The following is a 13,568-nucleotide window of genomic DNA, read 5'->3' on the forward strand; positions in this document are numbered from 1 at the left end:
ATCTTTTTGTAAATGAAAAAATATCAAAAAGACTTAATTGATGTGTTTCAGAGCAAGTTGGAGAGCTCTTTTTAAATTTTAAGTTGTTCAAAATATAGATTATACCACTTAAACACATTTGTGAAGCCTGATATATCCATAGTTCATATTCCTATAAAACATGGCTATTTTTCATCATTATTAATTGTCTAATGAATACCATTCTTATATACTGGCCCATCTATAAATCTAAACATTTCAAATAGTACTCCTTAGTTGAGAGGGATTGCATATTTCTTCACATTCAAGCCCAGACAACATTTGCCGCGATTAATACATTCATTATTAAAGATTTCATGATACTTGGAATTTCTTCTTCTGTTCAATTATGTCCTACCCTTCTTCTGTTTAATGAAATAATAATTTATACTGAATGCCCTACATTTAATAATATCTGTCTCACAGATTGCCATACCATATTCCATTTCTGTAGTAGGATTCTAATTCTGATCTTTCCCATTGTGACTCCTTCCCAGTTTTTTAATTATACCATTATTGTTGCCAATAAAGCCTTTGATTCTTCACTTGTAATTAAAATTTCTCAGGGCATTAATTTCTTTTAATAATGAGTATGTAGGACCCAACACCTTTAAAAAAAAAAATCCCTTACTTGAAAGTATTGAAATCAACTCCTGAGCGATTTCTAGTCTTAACAAGTGTCTATTCAGTATTGGCCCTCTAAATTTAGATATCTCATGTACCTTTCTTCATCCTCTTTATAAATGTGTCATTCCTTATTACTGGAAGGTAGTGGGGACATACCAGTACTTGATTTTTCTATGTAGTCATTGTACCAATTTCTTCTCTGTTTATATTTATTCATCTTCCTCTCTCTCTTGCTTTGATATTCACAAAAGCATCTCTGTGTGTATGTTGATGTTTAATTGTTCTGCTTGAATATGTTTTCCCTATTTTGTGTAATCTCTTTCTGTTCTTAATTCTCTTCAATTTTTCATTAGCTTTTGATACAATTGAGCTTTTTTTTTGCTTTTGTTCTTTTTGTGATGTGGCAACACCATTTTCTCTGGGTTTTGCGCCTTTCTCACAAATGACTCTGTTTAAAACAGCCTTCCCAACATTGTGTCCTTCAGATATTTTGCACAACACCTCTGATAATGGTTTATGGTGATGGGAATTTTTGTCCAAAACATCTGCAGGGCACCAGGTTGGAAGGCTCTTTTTAAGTCTCTGTCAGTGGCTCTTTCTTCCTGTTTTTTTCTTTCATTCTTGGTCCGTCAAGGGTCGGTTCTTGACACTTTTCATTCTTGAATTGATTCCTCTTTGCAGTTTCTTTTGGCTTGGAATATTGTTATTACATTCATAATATTCAGCTCGCTCTTTGCGTTCTTTTTTCCAGCTCTGTCCAAGTGTTTATAGCTGTATCCACCTGAATGTTGAGTCATTTTGCAAGACTTAATATGCAGATGACAGAATTTATCTTCTCCTTAAACCTTCACTCATGTTGACTATAGTAATGTTTGGTTCATCAGTCTCTCTGTCTCTCAACTATTATTTCCCACTCATTATAATTTTTCTTTCTTTGAACTTCAGTCATCTTACATTTCTATAGGTTTCTCTTTTTGTTTTGGTGTTTAACATTCTTAACTCTCTTAACCTTTATGTCTCTTCATGATCTTGCCCTTTCTATCTATCCTAGTGGCTTCTGACTGCATAATTAGATCCTGCCTTGCATTAAGCCAAAGTTCCCCATTATGTCCGAACTGGGGAATTCTGGCTTCATGTTGGTTAACAAAAACCAGGTTAATGAGCCAGGATCTAATTATGGTTTATTGTCCTGTTTTGTTGACTGATATTAAGCCTGAATTCCCTGGTTCAGACATAACAGGGGACTTTGGCTTAATGCAAGGCAGGATCTCCATGCTGAAACAGGCAAGCAGTGGGAAGGGGTGAGGGAGGAGTGTGCAGCAGTGGCACCATGATTTGTCAGCTTTGTAAACCATGATTTATGAAGCCATAGGCAAACATCAAAATGTGACCAAAGCCGCTAGGATAGATAAGAAGGGCAAGATCATGAAAGAGACTTAAAGGTCAAGAGAGTTTAAATACCACAACAGTCAAGGAAGACAGTAAAGGGAAGCTTATAGAAGTGTAATGTAATACAAGTTCAAAGAAAAAAGCAAGCACATGGTGGAAGGAAGGAAGGTGCAAGGCAGGAAGGTGCAGCCATGGTGATTTTATGCAGCTGTGGACAAGACATCTGACTGCAGTCTTTCTTTCTGTTCCCCTTCTTGGTTACTGTCCTTCAGACACTAATCTTTTCATTAAACCTTCACTTGCTTGTGCGGTAGCTAGCCTTTGTTTTCTCTTTTATGGTCCTTTCGCCACGGAACTCCCTTTAATAATTTCTTTAAGTGATACAAATGGCTAGCTAAATAACTAAACGTATCCTCTCTCATGATGTCCTACTTGTTTTATTTCCTATTTCTTAGTTATTATATTCTGTTAACACTTTGTGCTAGCTGGGAGAAAATGAAAGGAGCAAATTTTTTCCCTCTCCTTCCTTTTCATTTTTTTTTTTTAAATTTAGATTGTGATCCTGTGGGCAGGGTCTCTTTATTTCTGTATATTGTGCATGTTAGGTGCGTCTAAAAACAATAACTTATCATTTTGCAAAATATGTGCAACTGGCACTTAGAGCTTGCTTCCTCCCCTCATCAAGTAGTAGTGAGATTTGAAGGCTCCCTTGCCATTGGTTAGTTTTTTAAACGGTAGGCTAAGAAGGTATCTGTCGACGTCTTGCAGTGCCTTCGGTCCTTACTCTTCAATGGAGAGTTGCTATTTCTTTAAATCTATGTCTGTACATGGCAGAATAGTTAAAAGGCAACACATTGTTAGTACCCTCTAGTAACTCCTTTTTCTAGATGCATGGTCTGGGGCATATTCTGAGATCCTTCTAAGATACATACATCTCTGTGTGTGTAAATAAAAATCAACAACATTTCAGTTGACTACAGGGTCTTGGGTATCCTGCATTGTGCTAACCCTATTAACTGAAGACACTAAGGTTGTCTAGACAGGTATGTCTGAGCTTGTATGCTTTGATAGTCCAATGTAGCTTCAGGTTGCCAGGATGTATAAGCCTTGGTGTAGCAGGAGAGTCTTTGCTGACTGATGAAATATCTGTCTAAATGATTTTAGTAGATTAAATTCAGTCTTTCACAAAAATCATTTGAGGGACCTAGAGCAGCTTGAGTATGTGATATGGGGCTACAGGAGCACTGAATTATCTAACGGGTCAGGAGAAAATATTTTTTAGCAGAAAACAGTTAATCTGCTCCAACTGTCCAGACTATCATCATGTTAATGGCTAATGTCTTTCTCATATGGAGTAAACTGAAACTGAGCACTGAGTACTGCTGCATGGTGCGTAGTGAAGAAGTTGAGTAGAGAATCTCAGACTAGGAAAAGCAATGAATTACGAAACAGACAGCAAACCTGGCCACAGGGGTGTTCTGACCCATCCATATCGGGAATCCACAGAATCAAGGGAGGAAGGTGCTAGGTGAGCAACTACCTTTGACAAATGCTGGAGATGAATGAGGCCTTATGGGTCTCTTCTCCAGTCCATCTTTCCCAAGCTCCACCTCCTTGGCCTGAAAGTGAGTACTTCCTCTCCTTTATGTGGGTTTCCAGTTGGTGCATTCCCTGCACCATTAAGAGCATACTGGGCTAAGTAAGATGCTGGTTTTGATGTATAAAGCTCTATACAGCATGGGACCAGGATACCTGAAAGATCGTTCCCCCCCTTATATACCTTGTTGATTACTGTGCTCTGCAGGTGAGGGCCTCCTGCAGATACCATCTAATCTGGAGGTCTGCACAGCATAGGAAGCAGATCTTTAGTGTTGCAGCACCAACTCTTTGGAATTCACTCCCCTTAAATTAAGACAGGTGTTGTCTCTATCTTTTTGGTTCCTGTTAAAGACCTTCCTCTTTCAACAAATCTTTTAAGTAGATAACTTATCCCAGTCTACATCTGTGTTGGAATTGGTTTTAAAGATTTATTTTTAAGATGTTTTATAGATATTTTAGTGCAGACATTTAGTGTTGTGGCACCTATTCTTTGGAATTTGCTTGTTTGCCACCCTGAGTTCCCTTTAGGAGAAGAGGTGGGATATAAATTTTATAAATAATAATATTAGATAATAGTAACATAACAGGAGCCCTGATGAATCAGGCCAGATCTAGTCCGACATTCTCACGGTGGCCAACCAGATGGCCATGTCAAGCCTGCAAGTAGGACCTTTGTGCAGTAGCGCTCTCCCCATTTGTGATTTCCAGCAGCTGGCATTCAGAGGCATACTGCCTCTGACAATGGTGGTAGGACCAATGGAGACTGGTCCATTAGGGCAAATGGGGCACTGCCCCATCAACCTCAGTCTGTCCTTAGCAAGCCCTCACCTGCCTACCTTCTTACTGATAACCAGTCAGGGAGTGGCTCTCCTTTCATTGGCTCTGGCTCCTCTTACCACTGGTCTCACTGCCTTCTGCCCTATCAATCCCAATGAACATCAGCAACCACTAGGTAGAACATAACCATCACGACCTTTGATATCCTTTTAAAGCCATCTAAGTTGGTGGCTATCACTACATCTTGTGAGAGTGTGTGAAGAAGTACTTTCTTTTGTCGATCCTGAATCTTCCAGTACTCAGCTTCATTGGAAGGCCCATAGTTCTGGTATTTTGAGACAGAAAAACTTTCCCCTATCCAGTCTCTACACACCATGCATAATCTTATATGCCTGTACTGTGTCCACCCTTACCCACCTTTTCTCTAAACTACAAAGTCCCAAATGTTATAAGCATTCCTCATAGGGGAGTTGCTCCAGCCTCTTGATCATTTTAGTTACCTTTTCCATTTTAATGAAATGACAGAACTATACACGGTATTCCAAGAGCAGTTGCACAATAGATTTGTGTAACACAGTGATATTGGCAGTTTTATCTTCAGTTCCTTTCCTGTTGATCCTTAGCATGGAATTCACCTTTTCCACAGCTGGCACACATCAGGTCAGTATCTTCATTGAGCTATCCACTATGGACCCCCAAGGTCTTGTTCTGGTCAGTCACCACCAGTTTAGACCCAATTTAGACCTCAGGAGTGTATATGTGAAATTAGTGTCACGTTACACTTTACCATGAATTGCATTTGCCATTTTACTGCTCATTCACCCAATTTGGAGAGATCCTTTTAGAGTACCTTGGGTTCTCTTTTCCTTTTTAACCACCCTAAACAATTTGGTATATTTGCAAACTTGGCTACCTCACTGCTTCCTCCTAACTCTAGATCATTAATGAGCAAATTAAAAGGGACAGGTCCCAATGCTGATCCTTGGCGGGTGGGGGGACCTCCACTTACTACATCTGTCTATTGGGAGAACTGTCCATCTATTCCTACTCTCCGCTACTCTTTCTTAACCAGTGACTTATCCACAAGAGGACCTCTTCTGTTGTCCCATGACTGGTGAGCTTACTCAGGAATCTTGGGGGACAGAATCTGTGAGGGTCCCAGCCCATGCTCTGCAGATTCCAGATCACCAGCCTCTGGTTCTGTCAGTTTTGAAGCACCAACATTAGGAGTCTGGTCCAGTTTTCCGGCTGATAGTTCAGCAGCTCCATAATTTGCCTTCTCCCCTGACTCTGAACTCTAATCTGGGCCATGACAAAGGTCTAAAGGCATTTATGAAAAGCTTGCTTATTGTCAGAGCTCTGAAACTGTTCATCAAACAAGAAATTTTGGATGCAGTTCTTACGGTGTGAATTCTTTGGATGCAATTTTTCTGCGTATGTGTTTTACTTCAGTTATAGAGCAAATGAGGATTAGGTTTTCAGGTTGAATTGCTGTGTCTACGTATTTTATTCTTCATCAATATACCAGTGTTTCTGTTTCTGCAAAAAGATGGGTAACACATTTTTTAAAACACTAAAACCGACCTAATCAGTCAAAACACAACTCTTAAAATTGTAATAAAAATGTAGGTGGCAATAAATAAATATAAAATATTTTGCTGTAATAGCTTTGGAACTTGGTAAAAGACATGTTAGATTGTAGATATATCACAATGGTGGGATCATGGTTCTCTTTTAATTGAAAGGTCTAACTCCTTCAGATATTAACAGCGGCCTAGGAATTACAATATTCTAGTTTCTGAAAAGGCTCATATTTTGTGAAAAGATTTAAAATACTGCTGAAGCTGCCCAGCCATTGCTATGCATGTGTCCATACATGTGTGCACAGTTGTGTAAACACTGCAGTACCGCCAGAATTCTGAAAGTGTTAGGTGAAATGGTGCAATTATCAATCAACCATTCCAGCCCAACTTTTTCTTGGTTAGGCTATGAAATAATCTACTTAATCAATACAATGTGATATTTAGTTGGGCATGCTATATCTCTTTCCCTTATTGCCTTGAGCAGAATGCTGCAGCTCAGTACACCTTTGTTATTTCATCCCACCTCTTCCCAGGATATAGCTGTTTAAGTTCTATGATCTTAACGAGCACAGCAGAATTTAGTGTCGCTACAAATGTCCATTTACAAGTGCTTCTTGCTACTGTGTGCTTTTAAGCATGTAGAAAGCAAGTTATCCCTAACATTCAGCCATATAATGAAGATAATTTTACTACATACTTGTATCCAAGCAAAGGAGTGCTCAAATTCTGTTTGCCACATGGCTGGATGTGATAAATCCAGATTTACAAAATGCATGTAAAATATTTATAGATCGTGTATGGAAAGTTATGTTTTAAGACACTATGATATTACTGTTTGCATAGCAGTAATGTTTTCAAAGTGCAAAACATGGAAAATAGCATGTTATTGTCAGGAATAATAGAGCATTAGCAATTCTGTATGCATAGAATAGCAAAATTTGAGGTGTTTGTTTGAAACCTGTCATAAATAACTTAAGAGTCTTCTCTTCCAGAAGCTAACATTTCTGTTTGCTCCTTGGTGATAGAAAATGGGATTTCTCCCCTACTGATTCACATCCATCTTCCCTCCGCCGTCTCTCACTTTACAGCTAATTATGATGGGCTGCTGAGTTGGTTTATAGACTGCATAAGCTATACCTACTACTGTCCCACTGATAAGTTCAGAACAGTGTCTCTGCCTGTTACTGCAAGACAGTGTAATATGACTTCTATGCAATGATACTGCTATATCTGTTTCTAGTGATAAGGTTTCAGAGCTAATGTTCACATCCAGTCTATGATGAGCTAAATTTCTTATGGCAATATAATGCTATATTGCTCACCTTAGCAGCACAAAAACTGCAATGCAAGGGAAGCCATGTGTGCTTTGCTTTAACTACTAATGTGCTTGCCTTGAGCTTATGTGAGCTAAAGATTCCAGTTTTGTGATTTGGCTTTTCTGGAGAGAGAGATATTCTCTTTTACAGAAATATATTTTGGGATTCTTTATATGACTTTTTTATTACACTGAAATCTGATACTTTTAATCTGCTGCACAGTGAGAAGCTGTGTTTTGGTTTATTGATTTGTGCTGTTTGTTCATTTTCACATGCATGTGAAGTGATAACCTGCCAACTTAATAAATTGAGGTGCTTCCCCTATCTAGGTCATGGTGGAGAACTCTGATTTTACGCCATCACAAGTTGGGTGTCTCTTTACTTTCCTTGCCCGGCAACTTGCTAAGCCAAACAACACACTGTTTGTGAACAGGACATTATTTGACCAGGTAAAATGAGGAAGCACAAGTGTGGGGGAGGGAGTCTGTGCTAATTTTGTTTATAAAGTGCCTAAAATCTTGCCATAATATAAAATGACAGGGTTGTGTGCCATGTCTTCACCAGTGCATAACTTCTTTATAAGTTGTGATAGAAATTTTAGGATAAAGTATGAGGAATATGGTGGCAGTGATCTTATAAGGAGTATTTGAAGAGGGGAACCAAGAGACATGTAGGAGGATTTCCAGAAGATCAGCAGTTGGGAATCTCTGGTCCATGGGCCAGACTTGGCCTGCCAGGGGTTCACATTTGGCCTACAAGGGCATTTTTTCCAAAACCATGGCTACCTGCCCTACACCTGATGCCATATGTATAATCAGGAGCCTTAAAGTGTGCATTAACAAGGGAAAGCAGGCTTTGGCTCTATTGCCCATCAGCTGATGGGCAATAGAACCAAAATCTACTGGATCAGCTGTGCACAGAGCTTTGAAATCCCAACAAAGTACATGGTGCTTTGAAGTCATAGCAGTGTCAGGTGATTAGCAGATGGGCAGTCCCACCCACATGTCAAATTTGGTCCATCAGGCTAGATCTTGATAAGAATCTGGCCTGTGAAGCCAACAAGATTCCCTATCTGTACAGACTTAAATGATTACCATATTGCTCTTTTTGCTGAACTCATACATCACAAATCTAATTCTAAGCATTAGAAGACCGGGCTGTGTCTTCAAAATATTATAGTAGTGCCAATCATCTAGAGTATTTTCTCACCTAGAAATGATAAGTTATATTTCCTAGATGTGGTAGTTTGGGGATGGAACAGATACATAAAATAGTTCTGTCTTTTTGTTCAGGTCCTTGAATTTCTATGTAGTCCTGATGATGATTCACGGCACTCTGAGAGACAGCAGGTATGAATCCTTAGATGCTGTGAGAATGGTATATAGTTAAGGAAGGATATTTCTAAGAATGACCAGACGATAGGGAAGGAATGCCAAAATTGGCTCTCTGCCCAGTAAGAAGTTGACAGCATATGGAGAGGGTATGTTTATGAAACAGCATATGTATGTTTATGAATGCAAACAAACAAAATGTGCATAATCATAATGTGAATAGTATTTGTTTATAGTGGTGCAGATTAGTCATGCTGAAAGCACGGTCTGCACTGTGAGCAAATGCAGCCAAAAACTACACTGAAAATGCATGGCCAGCTGCTGCCACTAATACCAGTAGAACTTACTGGAGGAAAAGGGAGCGTGTTCTCAAGAGATGTCATCTCTATACATACAGTTTGCTTTCCCCACTAACTTGAACAGGTGTGTGAGTGTGAAGTGCTGTAGTTTATGGGGAGAGCATGGTCACCTCCTGTGTCTCCTCTCTTGATTATCCAAAGGCTGTTCAGGAAGAAAAAGTGAACCCATGCATACAGGACACATAGGAAGCTGCTTTACTCTTGGTCAAACCATTGGTTCATCTGGCACAGTACTGTCTACAATGACTGACATTGTCTCTCCAGGCTTTCAGACAAGGGACTCCCCCAGCTCTACCTGGAAATGTCAGGGATTGAACCTAGCACCTTCTGCAGATGCTGTACCACTGAGCTATGTCCCTTCCTCTAAAGAGTGAAGGCACAACATTGTGAGAAGGATGGAGGCATGGAAGTGAGGATGTGGTAGGCTGTACATGAGTAAAGGGGAAGAATGAAGGAAAGTTACCTTATGGGGTAGGATATATGCAAACATTAATGTGGGAAGATAATTCTAAGGAGCCAGTAAACAGCACGGGAGCTGGATAAGGCTTAGAACTAGAAAACCAAAAAATGTTTATGCCAAATCTCCAAAATACATTGATAGCGTAAAACTACATGTTAGCTTCCTTTTTGTAAAGAAGCAGAGCCCTTGTCAGGGCAGCTATCTAAGAGTCAAAACATGATCAGAGGTTTCATGAGATGTATCTGCTGCTGAGCTGTACTAATTCAGAATGCAGGTGGGAAAGGACATGTTGAAATGTTTCTTCCTGAGAAACTGCCAATAAAACTATTGAGCTGGGAAGAAGGGTTCTAGCCAAGCCTTTCCTCTCAAAAATCAAAAACGTTTTGTTGGGGAGGGGGAAAGGGCCTTGATGAGAATGAAAGGAGTACATTCTACAAAGAGAGAGCAGAGCTGGAAGGCCCTCCATTTTGCATTTGGTGTCTGAAAATGCTCATACTTAGGCACAATATGCAGTTGTACAGGACAAATATGTTGGGAACTCTGATTGTCTGGACACTAACACAAAACATCTAATAATTATTTTATGCTAATAGGTTCTCCTAGAATTGCTCCAAGCTGGAGGCATTGTACAGTTTGAAGAGAACAGGCTCGTTCAAATGGCAGAAAAAGCTGAATTGTAAGGCTTTTTTGTTTTTCTGTCTCCCTGTTGTGAAAGAATAATGAACTTTGACCTTTCTGATAAGGAGGATTCTATAATTGATATGCTTATATCTGCTTATAAGAGCTGAGAGCCTTTCTATCACATCTTAATTTAAGGTACATCTTCACAAAGGGAAAATGAGGAAGTTCTGTGTGATGCCAGCTAGCAGGGGAAAAAGGGAAGTTGTGGGCAATAGAGATATGTGAAATCTTTCTGTTAGAGGTTTGTGTCTGCTTCTAGCTAAAACAGCGGTTAGGAGTATGTAACACCTGACACGTGTAAAGAACTACCTTGAAGTGTGATAAGTGCATGCTCTGCAAACGCCTCCTCACTCTTCTAAGGAGGAGGTACATTCACGTGTATTAGTTCACTCCTCATGAAATGACCAGCTGAGAAGGTTCTATGTGACGTATGTATAGCCATATAAGCCTGTGGGTCCATGGTTCAGGAGGGAGACTCTTTAACTCTCTCTCCTGATGCACATCAGTCTATGTTTTCTTGCTTAATAACACTCTGTCCTTCTGGCAGTTTGATGTTAAACAAAATGAGTTTTGGAGTTTTTCCCCTTTGACACTAGATCATTTCCTATCACTTTTTTCATTTTATACTTCCACCAATTATGCTCTTTCAGCTACTCCTGAAGCCACAGCCTTATGAGCATCCTGTCACCATTACAGTCTTACATAGAAAAAAATAAACTTAATCTGGTTGTACATGGTGTAGATCATATTGGATTTTTGCTTTGGAGCTCTGGCCTTCCAATATATGTCTAAACATCCTTTGTTACATATGGTGTGTGGGGAGGCTACTGGTGTTGCTTCTGCTATAATTTCATTCTTTTAAGTCTTTCTAGTTTGACAGATGATCCTAATGGCTAATGCATGTGGGGCCTATTGCTCCTATAATTTCATCTAAGCTGGCTAAGGCTGAAAGCTCCAGGCTGGCATTATCTGCAGGGGATGGATGGATAGAACTAGGAAAAGCACATGAGGTGCTTGCTTGGTAACTGCTTTCAATGAGCCCAATGTTCATCCCTAGGTTGCCTTAGCATTGCAGCTAGACCTCAGTTCTTTGCACAACAGCCTAACCATGTGACAGTGTCTGGTGTCTGTAATGTGGCCTACATTCTAAGACAATAATAACATGTTAAGTGGACTTCTGCTGCTTAAACGTTTGGGAGTATATAGTGTTTCAGATCAATCCAGTCCCATTCTGCTAGTTTTAAGATTTGATTCTAATATTGGGGTACTGAGAAGTTGTAGGAGCAGATGCTCTGTAGAGAGCAGGATAATTCTATTGTACCTGTAAATGTTTCTTCTGGTTTTTAACCCCTCACAGTTCATTTTTACAGAAATAAACAGGCCTGTAAAATGCCTTAGGCTGAAATGCAGTTTCCTAGGAGTAAACCCCATTTGACCTCTGTGTGGCTTGCTTCTGAGAAGACACAGGCTTGTACTATTACCTGCTCCAAGCACTATTTTGTTAATTTGCCTTAGTCCGCTGGGTGATGCTGTTTTGAGTTAAAGTAATGATGATTTTTTTTAAAAGTTTGTTTTTGTGTGCTGCTTTGAGTACATTGATTGTGGAAGAGCAAGTTATAAATGAAATTAATAAATATTAAATTGCTGCCACCCCAACATTCTTACAAGTCCTTTGAACATCCCAAAAACAAACACAAACCCTTGGGAAGAATTGCTTTAAGGTCTGTTTGTCCCAGCCCAACTTCTGGACTTTTCTTGGTAATATGACCCTAAGTTGCTTTCCAAGGAATCATGATGAAATTGAGCAATCTAGGCAATCATTTAAAAAATTGAACACAATCTCTATTACAAAAATCACATTTCTTAAAACAGATTAATGCAGAAAACTTGCATAACAATATCAGATGATTATTTAAGTTGTCTCACTAGTTTTCCTGCTGGGTATGGATTTCCTGCCTCTTCTTTAAAAAAAAAAATATATATATATATATCTAAACCCTCCTACATTAGTACCTAATCAGATCTTCACTTCCCTAGTGCCCATAGGCTATGGATGGAGTCTCTGAGGCCACACCTAGGCTATGGACTCTCTACTTGCCTTGTCTCCTCAGTGATGGTGCTTTGCCACCTTACATAATAAACCAATTTCAAACTATGGGTTTATGAAGCTGGCTTATTAAACTAACCAGGTTTACTTTCCAACAGGATCTGTGGTTTGAATGTAGCACTAAGCCAACATTCTTTAAAAGCAAAACAAAACTTGGAAGAAGCCTTCCTCCCAGCTGCGTAGGACAGGAGAGAGGGAAATGCACAAGTCCAAAGTTTCACTCAGGCTCATTGAGGCTTGCCCATGTAGCATTTTGTGTGAACGGGTTCATTGATTAGGAGTTGCTGATTGACAAGTTTTGTCTCCCAAAACTTGAGTTTTTATTTTCTAAAATGGCAGCTAGTCATGTTAAGCAGGTTTGATATTATTACGGTCCAGGTTCTTTACACTGGACATATTCAGTAGAATGTGTACTAAGACATTTATGGGGTGTGTTTAGCCTTAAAGTATTGAGATGGGTGCTGCTGACTAAGGATGTGTTATGCCTGAAACTGAAAGCCACATGGCACTCTGTTTCTGTCACCTGCAAAGAGCTAACATCTTAAAATGAATAAACAAAATGTTTTATTGCAGCTATCAGATCTGTGAGTTTATGTATGAACGGGAACATTGCTATGATAAGATCATCGATTGCTACTTACGTGATCCATTGAGAAAGGTAAGGATGAGAGGACACAAAAGTAATTACTCAGAGAATCCAGATGAAATCTCTTCTCCTTTCAGTTTTCACCTCTTTTGTGTGTTAAGGGACAGAAGGAGGAACTTGATTTTCAAGGAGGCTTTGATGTGGGAATAGCCCTAAATACATTCTCCATGCCCTTTTGCTTTTTCATGAAGGTTCAGCATGGAATAAATAATATTGGAAATAATCTGTAGATTTGTTAAGGAAGTACACAATCAAATTAGTTTGACCTTTTTTTCCATCCTTCTCATTTATTGCCTTTTAAAGGAAGAAGTTTTCACCTATATCCACAATATACTCTCTATTCCTGGGTATAGCACAGAAGAAAAGCAGTCTGTGTGGCAAAAAGCTATGAAACACATTGAGGTATGACTTGGATTAACTGATTATATATCTTAAGCGAAACCTAATTTATCTGCAGTTATCCTAATGAGGTCTGTCAGGTAGGTTGGGTAGCATGCCCTTTTCAGGTTAATTTATATTTGTAAATCACACTTGAGGTGATGTGCAAGTTTTTAAAAGAATTCTTAGAACCATAAAACACAATAAAAATCAACTAAACAATGGCAACAGCAGTAAAAAAAAAGACACTCCCAGATTGTACTTCAGTCATTGAGGAATAAAACATGTAGCTATTTT

General features: G+C 39.2%; 1 protein-coding gene across 2 annotated transcripts in view; it reads left to right on the forward strand.

The window, feature by feature from the left end:
- The window catches only part of VPS8 (VPS8 subunit of CORVET complex), a 154,033-nt gene that overhangs the window by 61,907 nt on the left and 78,558 nt on the right, over positions 1 to 13,568 (forward strand). For both annotated transcript variants that reach the window (XM_061636517.1, XM_061636518.1), the window contains exons 29-33: positions 7,639 to 7,758; positions 8,602 to 8,658; positions 10,053 to 10,135; positions 12,821 to 12,905; positions 13,197 to 13,295. In XM_061636517.1, the coding sequence (XP_061492501.1) occupies positions 7,639 to 7,758; positions 8,602 to 8,658; positions 10,053 to 10,135; positions 12,821 to 12,905; positions 13,197 to 13,295 (444 nt within the window). The remainder of the gene's footprint in view (positions 1 to 7,638; positions 7,759 to 8,601; positions 8,659 to 10,052; positions 10,136 to 12,820; positions 12,906 to 13,196; positions 13,296 to 13,568) is intronic.

Source organism: Rhineura floridana, chromosome 7 (assembly GCF_030035675.1).
Source record: "Rhineura floridana isolate rRhiFlo1 chromosome 7, rRhiFlo1.hap2, whole genome shotgun sequence".
Classification (NCBI taxonomy): domain Eukaryota; kingdom Metazoa; phylum Chordata; class Lepidosauria; order Squamata; family Rhineuridae; genus Rhineura; species Rhineura floridana.